Source organism: Trypanosoma rangeli, assembly GCF_003719475.1.
Source record: "Trypanosoma rangeli strain AM80 chromosome Unknown Tra_15.4_contig_00338, whole genome shotgun sequence".
Classification (NCBI taxonomy): Eukaryota; Euglenozoa; class Kinetoplastea; order Trypanosomatida; family Trypanosomatidae; genus Trypanosoma; species Trypanosoma rangeli.
Genome location: NW_021706072.1, coordinates 253 through 13,749, shown reverse-complemented (window position 1 = coordinate 13,749; position 13,497 = coordinate 253). Strand labels below are relative to the sequence as shown.

General features: G+C 59.5%; 4 protein-coding genes across 4 annotated transcripts, besides 18 other annotated features; all 4 read left to right on the top strand.

Moving 5' to 3' along the window:
* Nucleotides 1-77: a microsatellite.
* Nucleotides 78-141: a microsatellite.
* Nucleotides 142-270: 129 nt separating this feature from the next.
* Nucleotides 271-3,264, top strand: TraAM80_07743 (uncharacterized protein; the record flags this gene model as incomplete). Its single annotated transcript, XM_029384523.1, has 1 exon — nt 271-3,264. The coding sequence occupies one exon, from the start codon at nt 271-273 to the stop codon at nt 3,262-3,264; it is 2,994 nt and encodes a 997-aa protein (XP_029235743.1).
* A 196-nt stretch (nt 3,265-3,460) lies between these two features.
* Nucleotides 3,461-3,509: a sequence feature (A-rich).
* Nucleotides 3,510-3,548: 39 nt separating this feature from the next.
* Nucleotides 3,549-3,577: a microsatellite.
* A 160-nt stretch (nt 3,578-3,737) lies between these two features.
* Nucleotides 3,738-3,757: a microsatellite.
* Nucleotide 3,758: 1 nt separating this feature from the next.
* Nucleotides 3,759-3,777: a microsatellite.
* Nucleotides 3,778-4,017: 240 nt separating this feature from the next.
* Nucleotides 4,018-4,036: a microsatellite.
* Nucleotides 4,037-4,397: 361 nt separating this feature from the next.
* TraAM80_07742 (uncharacterized protein) lies at nt 4,398-5,996 on the top strand (the record flags this gene model as incomplete). Its single annotated transcript, XM_029384522.1, has 1 exon — nt 4,398-5,996. The coding sequence occupies one exon, from the start codon at nt 4,398-4,400 to the stop codon at nt 5,994-5,996; it is 1,599 nt and encodes a 532-aa protein (XP_029235742.1).
* A 7-nt stretch (nt 5,997-6,003) lies between these two features.
* Nucleotides 6,004-6,038: a microsatellite.
* Nucleotides 6,039-6,463: 425 nt separating this feature from the next.
* Nucleotides 6,464-6,545: a sequence feature (A-rich).
* A 153-nt stretch (nt 6,546-6,698) lies between these two features.
* Nucleotides 6,699-6,743: a microsatellite.
* An 89-nt stretch (nt 6,744-6,832) lies between these two features.
* Nucleotides 6,833-6,859: a microsatellite.
* Nucleotides 6,860-7,020: 161 nt separating this feature from the next.
* Nucleotides 7,021-7,064: a microsatellite.
* Nucleotides 7,065-7,310: 246 nt separating this feature from the next.
* Nucleotides 7,311-7,357: a sequence feature (GA-rich).
* Nucleotides 7,358-7,513: 156 nt separating this feature from the next.
* Nucleotides 7,514-7,534: a microsatellite.
* A 6-nt stretch (nt 7,535-7,540) lies between these two features.
* Nucleotides 7,541-7,566: a microsatellite.
* Nucleotides 7,567-7,625: a microsatellite.
* Nucleotides 7,626-8,463: 838 nt separating this feature from the next.
* Nucleotides 8,464-8,493: a sequence feature (A-rich).
* Nucleotides 8,494-9,056: 563 nt separating this feature from the next.
* Nucleotides 9,057-9,146: a microsatellite.
* A 329-nt stretch (nt 9,147-9,475) lies between these two features.
* On the top strand, nt 9,476-12,097 carry TraAM80_07741 (uncharacterized protein; the record flags this gene model as incomplete). Its single annotated transcript, XM_029384521.1, has 1 exon — nt 9,476-12,097. One exon carries the CDS (start codon nt 9,476-9,478, stop codon nt 12,095-12,097), a length of 2,622 nt encoding a protein of 873 aa, XP_029235741.1.
* Nucleotides 12,098-12,675: 578 nt separating this feature from the next.
* TraAM80_07740 (uncharacterized protein) lies at nt 12,676-13,230 on the top strand (the record flags this gene model as incomplete). The annotated part of the gene is made up of 1 exon (XM_029384520.1): nt 12,676-13,230. The coding sequence occupies one exon, from the start codon at nt 12,676-12,678 to the stop codon at nt 13,228-13,230; it is 555 nt and encodes a 184-aa protein (XP_029235740.1).
* Nucleotides 13,231-13,497: the final 267 nt, after the last annotated feature.

The window sequence follows — 13,497 nt, the reverse complement described above, 5'->3', positions numbered from 1 at the left end:
TACTTACTTACTTACTTACTACTACTACTACTACGTACTACTACTACTACTACGTACGTACGTACGTACTACTACTACTCTCTCTCTCTCTCTCTCTCTCTCTCTCTCTCTCTCTCTCTCTCTCTCTCTCTCTCTCTCTCTGCGTGTCTGTGGGAGAGGAACGAGCAGTATGGCGGTTCCATTTTTTCGCCGCACGGCTACACCAGCCACGCGAGGAGGGTCTTTGTGGGGGACCTCTGCGTGCACGGTCCAACACAGGAGCAGTGTAACATGCTGCTCTCGAGTCTTGGCGAGGATGCCTTGCTCCACCTCGGCGAGGGCACGCTTTCCACGGCATGCGCCAACGATATTGCTCTTGTGGACAGTGCGGTGCTAACGTCTGCGTTGCCAGGCTCGTCCGGGTTTGTCACCATTCGACGCACCTTGGCTGCTGAAGGCAAAGACCCAGCGTCCGGCAGAGGCTCTGGTGTGTGGCCACCCGTGACCCCGCGAGTCAGTGGTCGAGCCCACGGGGACTCGCCGTCGCCTTGCACTGCTTCCGCCTCGACGGGTCTTGCAGCGTCACCGGCGGCCGCCGTCTCTGCCAGCGGCGTGCTCGCCGCCATGACCCCGATCATCACCTGCGGGCTGGGCAGCAAGTGTTGGCCCAGGCTGCTTTCTCACGCCGAGCCCGCCACCGATACGCAGCCCCTTCAGTACTTCAAGGAGGCTGTGGTGGTGCCTGTAACGACGATGCGGCTACTCGGTGTGGAGGAGGGCGCCCTGGTGCAGCTTAACTTTCACAGTGAGGAAAAGGTACTGGAGGCGTCCACAGTGTTGTTTGCCCTCATGTCGGACGGTGTGGGGGAGGAGCTTTCCTTTGACAGCTACATGCGCCACTTTATTGCCCCCTTCTTCATTCAGCGCCGCCGTGCCATCAGCGTTGCGGAGGAGTTTGAAATAAAGAACCACGGCCACGGCCAGCTGCACGTGACGGTGATGGCGATTGACGACGGACTGCTGAAGTCTGGGATTTTGGTAGATGACACGTGCGTTCGTTTGGTTGTTCAGCCCGCGGCTCCGCCACATCTGCAAGGCCAAGAGGGCACTCCCACGTCCAAAAATCCCACGCCGCGGGGGCGTACCCGCTCTGCCTGCAGCGGACGGAGCCCCGTGCGGGAGTCCTCGGAGCCACCGTACACTCAACCTGGTGCGTTGGCAGCGGCGCCCCGTGAAAATTTGCTGCCAGGCGTAGGGTTTTCCCCACCGCCGAGGGATCATCACCCGATACTGGGAAGGCCGCCACGGGTATACGTCCCCTCACCCCGGCTAGCCTCCCGCAGTGCCGAGCCGCACAGTGGTCCCGCCTCATTTCCGACGTATTTGCCTCAGACCATGGAGCTGCGTGAGGTGCAGATTGTGCAGCGGAAACATTTGCCCACGTCATGCACTGCCGTGACGAATGTGAGGGCCGCTGCGGAGTCAGACGCTGGCGCCGACCTCACCCGCAATGCCCATAACACCGGCGCTGCTGCTTGTGCCGATGCTGCTGAGGTTGCGGCCGCCAACGCCGTCGCCGCCACGGTGGAGGAGAGTGGAGGGGTGAGCGTGGTGCAAGTAACAGCATACCAGCGACCTGGCACCTCGCCCACGACGGTGCAGGCTCCTGCTCCAGGTGGCCCGGGCACTTCTGTCAACGTCACCTCAACGGAGGCTCCAGCGTCTCCTTCGAGGCTGCTGCAAGGGAAACGTGAGCTCAGCACACAGCGTGAAACACATGCATTGGGGGGCGAGGAGGCAGCTATCGGCTCAGGTGGAAGCAACACGACGGAGCCAATCCTGCATGATCCCAACACGGCTGCGGGTGTGCCGATGCAAAAAACCGACCCAGAAAACAAACGGCGTTCACCGGATGCTGTTTCCAACGTTATGCCACACCACGATGACTTTGCTGAAGCCACTGAGCTGCGATCTGAGCAGCTGCCCACACTGTCGGAGGATGCTGCATGCAGGGCCCACCGGATTGTGGAAAGCTGGCTGGCGGTGAAGGCACAGTGGCGGGAGCTTTCCATCAGCCATCTGCTGAAGTGTGAGTCGCACGTCGCTATCAAGGTGTTCCAGCATTTCCTTGCGGTATACAAGGAGCTTAAACAAAGACACACGGACTGTCTTGCCTACCTTGACTCTCCGTATGGGCACACTGTGCGAGGGGATTTGGTGCTTCGCGTCTCGCTGCTGGCGGCAGCACGCAGGAAGAAAGAGTGCGGCAGTGCGGTGGAGCCACTGTGGCGACGCGGCGAATTGCACGACGAGGATGAGGCGGCATCCGTCGCAACAGCCAACGATGATGTCAATAGCACCAGCACTGTCGGCGTGAGCAGCGAGTCACAGACAGTTTTCCTGGCGGCGAAGCTTCTGCGATTGAGTTTGCGTGAGTTGAGTGCCGCGTTGGGGCGCGACGTGTTGCACGTTTTCCGTGTGGGGGGCACATGCCCTATGCTGTACTGCACGCTGATGAAGCGCTGCAGCAACGGCCCGCACGAGGTGACGCTCCTGGGTGAGCCGTGCCCTGTAGAGGTGTTGCGGACAACCATCCTGGAGGACATATGCGAGGCACGCGAGGAGAGTCGTCGCGAGTGGGTGAAGCTCTCTACAATGTGGAAGGGCGCCGTGTCGGGCGTGCTTCAGCTCGGCGTCTTTACGAAACACTTGCAGACCGTGCGGCACTTGTTCCTGGAGCTGGCCCGCCTGCTACATTACCCTGACGAGGTGTGGCACAGCGCCAGCTACTGGCGACGCGTCTACGCACACCCACCCAGAGGCAGCGAGGGCAAGGCGCTGGCGGAGCGGCGTCGTGACGTCACCTCGGTGTCGCGCCCAACTCCCGCCACAAAGAGTTTCACGGAAAAGGTGGTTGCTCCTTCAATCCAGTGCGAGGAGTTCCTTCCATATCTGCATGAGCTGCAGGATACCTACTACCTGTTCGTTGAACTTCTCGAGCCCTTTGTGCTGCACTCCATGCAGCGGCTGAACACCGTTTCCGCTCTCACGGACACGATGCAGTGCAGCCCGCTGGTTGAGTTTCTCCGAATCAGCCATCGGGCACAGCTCGCAGATGAGGAGGCATGTGAGACGGGGACGCCGGTGCCATCCGCTGCTGTGGAGGCGGAGCGCGAGGCTTTTCTGGCACTGGTGGAGGCACGTAAGGCCGGTGCAGTTCCACCGCTTCCCACAGAGTGGTGGGAGACAAACGGCGAGGGCGACAACCTCAAGTTTTTAAGATGACATCTTGCAGCGGGGAGTGGTGAGGGTGGGGGGAGTCTCACCCGCGTAGGAGCTCCACTAGCAACGCGAGTCGGAGGGCGTCGTATGACACCCCCCTCGTCGCACGCAACGACATGCGCCTGTGCCTGGCGTCCGCCCTTCTTTTCACTGCGCCGTATCGAGTAGTTGTGGCGGTGATGATCAGTCACCGTCATCATTATCGTTTTTTTTATTTTTATTTTTAAATTTTTGATGTTAATGTTTTAGCTTCGCTTTCTGTCTCCTCTTTCCCCATCACCCACCACTTATTATTATTATTATTTTTTTGCTTATTGAAGCTTGTCTTTCGGTGACTCCCGCCACTGCCCATTGCATCACACCACCGCGCGTGCGGTGCCGCCTCCCCCTCTGCCGTATCGTTTCTCAAGGGAGGAGGAGGAGAGCCCCGAAGCAAACAAACAAAGCGAAGACGTGGGAGAAGCTTCACTTGCCCCCTCTCTCTCTCTCTCTCTCTGTATATATATATATATATATGCGGCTGTGTTTTCTTCTTTGTTTTTGTGTGTTGCGCATTGTGTGGCGGTGTGGCCCCGGGCGACTCCGCTCCCGTTTCTCTCTTTCTTTCTGCTTCCGCCGTCGTCTTCTGTAAATTTTTTTTCTTTTTCTCTGCTTACATTGTCTCCCCACTTACAACCACGCGGCCGCGAAGGAGCGATAAACAGCGCCGCAACGTAAGTGAACAGGACGAAAAAAAAACAAAACAAGACGTAAAAGATATATATATATACATATAAAGACTGAATTAGTTTTACTCTTCACTTTTTCTCTCCCTGTGAGTGTGCGTGTGAACTTTCCCTCTACTCCGCGTGTGGCTTGTGTGTACTGCGGTGAAGAGACACAGCGAACTTTCGAGAGGAGGAAAGCCGAGGCAGCCGGACACGCATCGGGGTTCCGGGCACAAGTAGGAGGAGGTGGGCGGAGCGTGCCGCAGTTTAGGCATCGCCGTCGTCGCAGCGCCAGCAAGAATAGGGAGCCCAAGCCACCCGCAGCAGCAACAGCTGTAGCCGCCACACCACAAGGAGCAAAACGTGCCAGGGCGGTAGCAGGCAATCAACAATCTCAAATCAACAACAATCAGGCAAGCGAGAGCGGGGATGACAGACGCGGCAGCTCAGGAGGAAGAAATGCATGCTGGCCGTGATGGCGAGCAGCAGCAGCCGCCGCCCACCGGGGGACGTCCGCCGCCACCGTCGCCACCGCCGTCGCCGCCGCCGTCTCTGCCGCCGTCGCCGCCGGGAACCAACCGGAACATTTACGGAGGGCACAAACGCATTGGGGGGAGGCCGGCAGAGGCGCTGCGGAGTCACTCAGCGTCGTTGTCGGTTGGCGTTCCGCGACTCTTGTTGATACCAAAGAATGGCAAGGGGGCTGTGTTGGAGAGACTGAAGGTAAGGGCCGCCTCGGAAAGGGCTCAGGGGAATGGATTGGGCGAGGCGTTGGCGCTACCGCAACGGCAACACCCTCGTAGGGGCTCGGCAAAGCGTGGGAGTGGTCCTTACTGCTGTCAGAAACCTGGAGCCTACGGAAAGCTTATTCGTGAGACGGCGAGGGAGCTTGCGATGCGGCCCCTCAGCTGCCGACAAACGCCTGAGATCGCGTCGCAGTCTAATTCTCCGCAAAAGAAGGATAGCAACCACCCACGAACGAAATGCTCTTCTACGCCTTGCCCCGATCCTCCTGCCGCCATTCCGTCTTCGGTCTCCGCGGGAGGCAGTGCATCGCGCGAACGCCGTCAACGCAATGTGGCCGTGATCAGAGGTAACTCCGAGGAAGGTAGTAAAACCGCGGCGACGGGAAGCCTTAACTGGGAGCTGCTATCCTCGTCTTCCTGCGGTCTTCGTCGCGTGGTGCGGCAGCCGGGTCCCCTTGTTTGTGGCAGGGAGCGGGCCTCTGTCCCAGCCATCGAGCACAGGAGACGGAGTGCGGGTCGTGGTCGTTTGATAGTCTTTCATGACGTATTTTGGAAGCGTGAACGCAAGAGCCGGTGGCCGCTGCCAAATGGGGAGGGGATGGGCGCCACATTGGCGTGCGTCCCGCAGCTGGTGTCTAAGGCACCGGAGCTGCCTGCGGCGCTTGAGCTCGCCCTTGTTGATCACTACCTCGGGGTGCTCCTGACGTGCCCACAGGCAGAGGTGGAACGCGTCGTCGCAGCGCTTGCGCCGCTGGAGCCCGCTGAGGTGGTGCGGCATCTGCGGCAGACGTGTGGCAGTTGCCGTCACTTCAGCATGCGGCTATCTGTGTCAGGCCGAGCAAAGCAGCGACCGAGCACCGCGCGGGAGGAGTGGGTGATGAAGCACCGGCGTCATGGACTCGGAAGTACCCTCGCTCTTCTTCAAAGCCCTGCCACGGCGAGTGATGCAAACGCGTCTGCCAACCCTGTCCCAAGTGAGATGCAGCACTTTTTGAAGCGCTTCTCGCGGGAGGTGTGCATGACGTTTATGGATGAGTCGTGCTCCGCGTGTGCGCGGCGGCGGGAGCGCGCAAGGGCGGATCAGCCGCAAGAGGCCAAAACGCGGGGTGTACCAATCCCAGCAAACGTCTTGAACTTTCTCTACACGCAGGTTGTGCAGCAGCTGCTCTTCCAGATTCTTGGGTGGAACGAAAAGGAGGCCGCGCGGGTGGTGCCGGCGGTGGTGCGGCAAATAAACCAATACCTCTCCTCGTCACGTCACAGTGTGACTCTGCAGATGTGAGAAAAGGAAGAAAAATGAAAAGCAAAAAAAAAATAAAAAGAAGGAAGGAGTCGAGTACCCTCGACATCCATCTCCCAGCCCACACCTCACAGCCGGTCCTGCACGGACGGGTACCACCCCCTCCTTCCAACATGCACGCCGCTGGTTACGCACGCGCCGAAGAAGGAAATGTGAGGTGTGCGCATGTGCGTGTGCGCCAAAGAAGAGTGAGAGAGGGGAGAAGAGGGAGCGGGTGCATGTGTGTGTGTGTGGGTAAATAGGGACAATCTACAGGTGGATAGCAACAGCGGAGACGCTGGCTTTCAAGGGAGCCAAACGGACGAGCCTTCCTCGCGGAGAAGTGGAGGCGAAGGGCGAAGAGAGCCAAGGCGACCACAGACAGCTCTGGTTTCTGAGGCAAAGAGGAATAACAAAAGGTGTCATCGGCGGAGGTTTCCAGCGGCCTCGCTGCCGTGCTCACAGGACGGTTTTTCTGTGTTGTGGGGTTCTTTTTAGTTTTTTTTTTCTCTTTTAGTTTAATTTTGTTTTTGTATTGCATTTTTTACTTTTCCTCCTCCCCGTCCCCCCCCCTCTCTGCATCCCTCGTGGGTTTCGTCCCCCCCTTCCGCACGCATTGCGGGAGACCGCCTCCACCGGTGTGGGTGGAGTCCACCAGCATCAAAACGAAGAAAATAAACCAACAGCCTCAGCATTGAAAAACGGGGGAAAGAGGAGGAGAGGGAGGGAGGGAGGGGGGGGGGGAGGGGGACGTGGGCCTTCGGCCCCCCGGCGGCGGGGAAAAGCTCTTGCGGAGTTGAGAGCACACAACGAGCAACAAAAAGAAAAGTGGGAGGGGGAAAACAAAAAAACAACAAAGAAAAAAAGTTTCTCACCACTTTTTCCCCCCTCCCATCACACATACAAACAGGCAGGCGCACGCGGCGAGGCGGAATGAGAGCAGTGGAGCAGAGACGGCAGCAGTTTGCTGTATGCGTGGTGGTGTCACAAAGAGAGATGCCCACACACGCATTGAAGGCGTCGAGAAAACAAAAACAACGAAAACGAAGACAACAGCAACAACAACAAAAAAGTCCCCAACAAGGAAGATAAAGTAGGGTGCTGTGTTTGGCTCTTGCAGTGTTGGGGATGGGCGACAAGACAGGAAACAAAACGAGTGCCATGGGGGGATAGGCGAGGATAGCTGGGGAAGTAAGGGTGCTGAGTACACGCACGGGGGTGTGGGGGCTGTGAGGAAGGTGAGGGCATAGATTAAAATTGAGGGGGCGATGAGGTGTGTGTACGTGCGTGTGTAGAAAGAATCCGCTGCAGTAACGGTTTTTTTTTTTATATCTCTTTGTTTGCATGTTTTTTTTTCTTTTTTTGTGCGCACGTGTGTTTGTGGGGCAAAGGGGTGTGGGGTTTATTTATGCGCCGTCCCGTCGTTGGGAGGAGGAGGGGTGTGCGGCGGAGAGCACGCGTACATGTAGGATGCACATATGTATATATTTATCTGTTTATACCATTCTCTCTTAAACAATACACACACACACGCACACACATTTACTTTTTTTTCTTTCTCTCTCTCTTTCTTTGTGTGTGTGTGTCTGTGTGTGTGTGCGTGTGTGTGTGTGTGTGTGTGTGTGTGCGTGTCGACGCCTGCGTCCTGCGTGTCTGCCTTTGCGGGGTTGAGGGGTGGGTGGGGTTGCCTGCCGTTTATTTATTGCCTTTTCTAACGCGTCTTTTCCTGTCTTTCTCTCCCCCTCGCTTCTTTTCTTCCTTTCTCTTCTTTACGAGGCGGTGGGGGTCGGAGACACGATGAAAAGGACGGGGTTGCTTTTGAGTTGTCCCTTCAGACTATTTCGCTTCTCCTGCGTAGTATGTGCGCGTGGGCGCCGATGGAGTTGATGCGAGAGGCACCACACTGCGATGTTCCTCTCTTCCTAGTGTCTTGTGCGGTCAGGCGTGCGGCGGTGCCTACACCATGAAGGCCTTGCTGTGACGCCGCGAAGGAACACGGGAGGGGCATTCACCAACGATCGGCGAGGGCGCGGCCGATATGGGCGCCGACTACCGACTGCATCTGCGGCAGATCACGCGAGCGCACACGCAGGCAGAGCCGCACGGCGTCAAAGGGGTGGAGGGTGGCGTGTGATGCCACGAGGTGACGTATTTGCAGCCTCATTGTTTTTGTACCCTTTGGCTTGGCTGCTTGTCTGCGCGTCTATTTTTTTTTTCTTTTGGGTTCCCTTGTGGAACTTTTCTTTTTTCCTTTCTTTGATTCGGTTTTTGCTTTCGTTTGTGGGTTTCTGTGCGGGTTGCGTGTGGTGGATCCGCGCGCGTTCGCCCCGTGCTGCCCACCACAACTGCGGCCGCACTTCCACGCCTGTGGGGGATCGGCCAGCGCACCCACACCGACAGACGCGCCCACGCGCAGGGCAGGCGCAGAGAAGAAGGACGCAAACGGGCGAAACTCGGCTGTTGAAAAACATTTTTTTTTAGTTTTGTTTTTGTTTTTGTTCGCTTGTTGAACACCCTTGCGGGGTTTTGTCGGGGCTTCTCTTTCCTCTGCACGTGCCTGTCTTTGTGGATGCTGCTCCACTCACTCCCTGCCGTCCCACTGCACCCCACACCCATATGCACGCTTGCGCGCGGGACTGCCTCGCGAAGAAAGCGAATATAGCGGAAAAAAGCAACAATCAAAACACGAGGCGACCACGATATGACTCAAGCCCAGTTTGACGCTGCCGTGGAGTACGTGCGGTCCCTCCCGAAGGACGGCCCCGTGCAACTGTCCAACGCTGTGAGGTTGGAGTTTTACGCGCTCTTCAAGCAGGTGACGGAGGGGCCGGTAACGGGGTCGCAGCCGTGGTCGGTACAGTTTGAGGCCCGCGCGAAGTGGGACGCTCGCCACGCCCTTGCAGGCATGTCCAAGGAGGAGGCGATGCAGAAGTACGTGGCGCGGTTGGTGGAGGTGACGAGGGAGTCGGGCCAGCCATGGAACCCGCCGCAGTAGCGCACAAGGGGGTAAAAAGCAGTGACAGGAGACAAAGGGCGTAAACGAAGAAGCAAAGAAAGGGGAGGAAACAACAATGAAAAATAATAATGCAAAAAAAGCAAAAAAAAAATACAAGAAAAAATATAATGAGAACCAAAGCAATAAAAAAAAATAAATGCAAACCAGGGGGTTACGGGACACCATTGTGCGGGGTCTTATGGTGAGTAAAAATGCATTGGCAAAGGGTGAGGAAACAAAGGAAGCGGAGAGAGGTAAGACGCGCACGTATTTATTTTGGTGTTGCAGCCGTCTATCGCGGGCAACGTGGTGCCAAGCCGCATAAGCAGACCACGTGGCACAGCGCCGCCACTGGTGGGGTGGGAATGGGAAGCAGCCGGATTGTGAGTGCATCTCGTGCCTGCCTGCGTCCTCTTCCTTCCTTTTTTTTTTTCTCTCTCTCTCTTTCTACGGGTAGTACTGAGAGGAGGGAAACAACGCGGCCAACATGCACCCAGCACAAGTTGGGAGTGACGGGCGTGTCACGGTCGCCCTAAACCTCTCGGCAGGCCGCTGCACGGCCGTGGAGAACAACCGGCAGCGCAGCACAATCTGCATCGTCCACGGCGACCCCGCGACTGGCAATCCCGCGGGTTTGGCGATGCCATCGCCGAGTGAGTGGGGCAGGACGGGAGCTGGCGAAGCAGATTGTGGGGGTGGTGAGATGTTGGTTGTGCGCACGCCGTTTCTCACAGTAGAGGGTGGCGAGACCGAAACACTACCGTATTCAGCGTACACTCGGGCGCTGGCGGCACACGTGGCAACGATACTCACGGAGAGGGAGGGCGCAGAGCTGCTCACCGTCGCACACGGGGCTGCAGGGAGCGGGAAGTCCATCCAGCTGTTTGGTCCCATCGTCGGCGGGAGTGAGGTGGGGCGGTGTGGTGACGGGCACGGCGGTGGTCTGCTCGCTGCCGTTCTGCAACGCATCTTTGCTGCCGTGCATCTTGATCCGAGTGTGGCGCTCAGCGTTGTCGAGTGCAGGCCTGCCCCGGACGACGGCGATAGGCGTCGTCCCTGCAGTGGGACGGGGCGACGCGTGGACGATGACGAAGATGCGGGGGTGGTCGCCGTGGAGGCCGTCGACCTGCTCGCCCGTGCCACGGACAAGGGATCTCCCACAGGCTGCTTCATGGAAGATTACGCGGACATCCCCGCCACCCGCTACCTTCGCTGCAGCAGTGCCGCAGAGGCCATGGCTGTGCTGCACACGGCGCTCTCCCACTCGCTGGCGTGGCAGCCCGTGAGAACGGCACTGGCGCAAGGCTCAGCCGACGTCTTTGGGCTGCCCGACATCCGATGGAACGCGGAGCGACGGCGTCGTGCGGCCGAGGCAAGGGAGGAAGAGGAGCAAGAGCAACAAAGAGAAGCGTTTGTAGGAGCTCACTGCACTGCAGGCGCCGCAGATTTTTTGCGCCCAACGGCAGGCGCAAGCTCGCACATTCTTGTGACGCTGCTGCTTCGCCACGGCGGCGGGGCGGCGAACATCTGGCGAATGTGGGACCTTTCAGGTCCCTCCGTGTGGGCGGACGACGGAACTCCCGCCTCGCGTCTGGCCTTCAACACACACACCGCGGTTTCTCTTATGGCGCACCGCTACATGCACCGGGACCAGCTGCAGGGTGGGTGGTGGAGCGCCGCCTCTTTGCCGGAGCATATTGCGGAGATCGTTCCGCTTGCCTCCACCCACCAGCCGCACGGCGGGCGAGGGGACCCGGTCACCACCATGATTGAGGCGACTCTGCAGCACTCCTGCTCCGCCGTCGTTTGGATCGCCTCGCTGCGGTTTGATGCCTGCTTTGACGACGTCAACGGGGATGTGCTGGAGGCCGCCGCGGCACTGTTGACGGGCGGAGACGGGACAAACGGCGAGGTGATTGCGGAGTTGCGGCGCAGGCGGCGGCAGGAGAACGTTGCTGCTGCCTCGCGCGTGATGGATCTTTTTGCGGTCGCCTTTTCGTCCGCTGTGTGGCGGCCGCAGCGTGCAGAAAGGCTTCCTGCCTGTGCCACACCGCCGAATACTGCGACACCCCCCGACGCGGCTGCCTCCGTGGCGGGAGCGACGACGCCAACATCGGCGTCCCGATGGCGCCGCCTCATCTCTCCAGAGCGTGGGGCGGTGGGGTGCTTTACGGCGGCAGGCGCCGAGACAAGGGTTGACGCTGACGCCGGTGCCCCCGTTGCACCTGTCATGACTGTGGACATCGCTGCAGCGACTCACCATGCCTCTGGTGCTTCAGTGTGTTCTCCGCCAGGCGCAGCCGCCGCTGCTGCTGCTGCTGCCGCCGCCGTTCTGGGGACCTCGCCTTGGGTACCATCTGTTGATTGTGAGTCGTGCCTGGAGGCTCCGTCCCTGCACAAAGGTCAAACACCATCAAATGAGCCCCAAGTGCAGCGGCGCGAGGGCCACAATCAGAGCTGGCGCTCGCCGTACGCACTACCACCACCACCACTATCACTACGGCCGCTGTCGCCGTCGCCGTTGTTGCAGATGCCGCCGGTGGGGGAGAAGGTGGGAGGGGACGCAGGGAGCCCTGGCGGGGCGTCGCCGTTGTCTCCACCGTCCGTGGTGGGCACGGAGTACCCTGAGAAGGCCGTCACAACGGCCCACAACTTAAACTGGAAGGAACTGTTGTGGGAGACTGCCTCACACGACGGCGACGTGGGTGGCGAAGACGTGCCAAGCTCGCATCGGGGGACAGCGGCTCCGCCGGGGCGTGGGCCGACAGATCTCGCCAGCACCGTTCGGCTTCTGCTTGAGGAGCCACTGGCACAGCTGCGGGAAATTTCTGCGCAATACGAGGAGGATCTGGCGCTGCACCGTCAGCGTGTAGCTGCGGAGCTGGGCGCCGTGCTCTCTTCGCACGGAGTTGCCTCAGAGGGACGGCAGCGCCGCTTCACAACTTGGGATCGGCGGAAGAAGAAGAAGAAGAAAAAGCGGCGAGGGCGTTGCACGACAAGAGTGTCGTCATGCCTCGTCAGTCTCATTGGCAGCGCGGTGACGACAGCAGGGGGGAGACGGCGCCGTTGGATGTATTTGGGCCCACGGTCGCGCTGCAGGTCAGCCTAGATACTGCGCTTCTGGACGGCAGCGGTGGCAGTGGTCGCAGTGACAGCAGCCATCGTCGTAGAGGGGGCAGCACACGCCCTTGTGGGTGTCAACTCTGGGGACGCCGGAAGGACACCACGGCGTTCCCCACGAGAAATTTAGCGGCAGCGGAGCGAAAGATCCATTGCCTGGAGCAGCAGCTGCTGCGCCTGGAGGCTGAGAACAGCAGGCTGCGGGCGGAACTCTCCTCCCGGCGTGTGCGGGGTGCTGCGGCGCGCAACGGGCGGAGTCTTGAGGAGGTGTTTAACAATATTCTGCAGCGTTGCAGTGCGCTCTACGCAAAGAAATCGGCGGAGGTAAAACTCCTGCACCGAAGGCACGACGCGGCGTTGGACGCCCTACGACGTCTTCAGCGGCAAGAGCCGCAGCAGCAGGAGGAAGCGGTGCAGGATGTTGCGACGACGCCCATTGAGGCGGTGAGGCCGGCTTTGGCGGACACCACCAACCTGGGCCATCCCCACAGCAACGATTGCGGTCCGCAAGGCTGGCGGCGCACATCCCCGCCGGTCGGCATTGTGACCCTGCCCCATGCGGGGTCCATGGGGGACGTTTCCACCGCTGACTCCCTCCGGCGCGTGCTGCTGCGGGCCACGACATTTGCAACACCTTCCGTGGGATCTCAGCAGCAGCGGCCGCAGGAAAGAGACACGTCTACAGGTGTTCCACTTTCCATTGACCACGGCTTGAGCTGCTCCCTCCAGGGCTCTGGGGCGGAGGAGGAGGAGGAGCGGGGGGAGTATGACATGTGCGCCGGTCTGCGCGCCTTTCGTGAGGCCGCGGGGGGCGCAAGAGACAGTGCGCTACGAGCCCTGCGCGTTGCGAAGCAGACTGTGCAGGCCTCGCAGCCCTCCTCTTCACCGCCGCACTTGCTGTCGTACGCGGCGTGCGGTGTCGACGCTTCCATGGGCGGTGCGACGCTTGTGACGACGGCTGACACGCCACCCTGCGACGCAGCTGAGGCGTTAGCACGCGAGGAGGCAAGCGTCTACCGGGCCACAGGTCTGCTGCAGCGGGAGGCGGCAGAGCTGGAGCACGCGGCAGTGGAGGCCATGTCGCGGGAGCGGCAGCTGCTGAGTAGAGTGCTGTTAGCCTAGTCGTCCCCTGCACATGAGAAGGACACGCAGGATAGCGAAGATGCGGACAAACACACGAGACGACAGTAGACAACGGAGGCTTCTGCCCCTCTCTCTGTGTAACACCAAGCGTACCCTGCAATGTGCATTCACAGGGAGGATGTTTTTTTTTTGTTTTCTCTGTGACTTTGTCTTCGACTGTCTTTAGCGCAGGGGGAGCGCAGCGTGTGTGTGGTGTGGGCGGTGGTGCGTTTTCCTCACCTCGCCATCCATCTCTCTCTTGTCTTC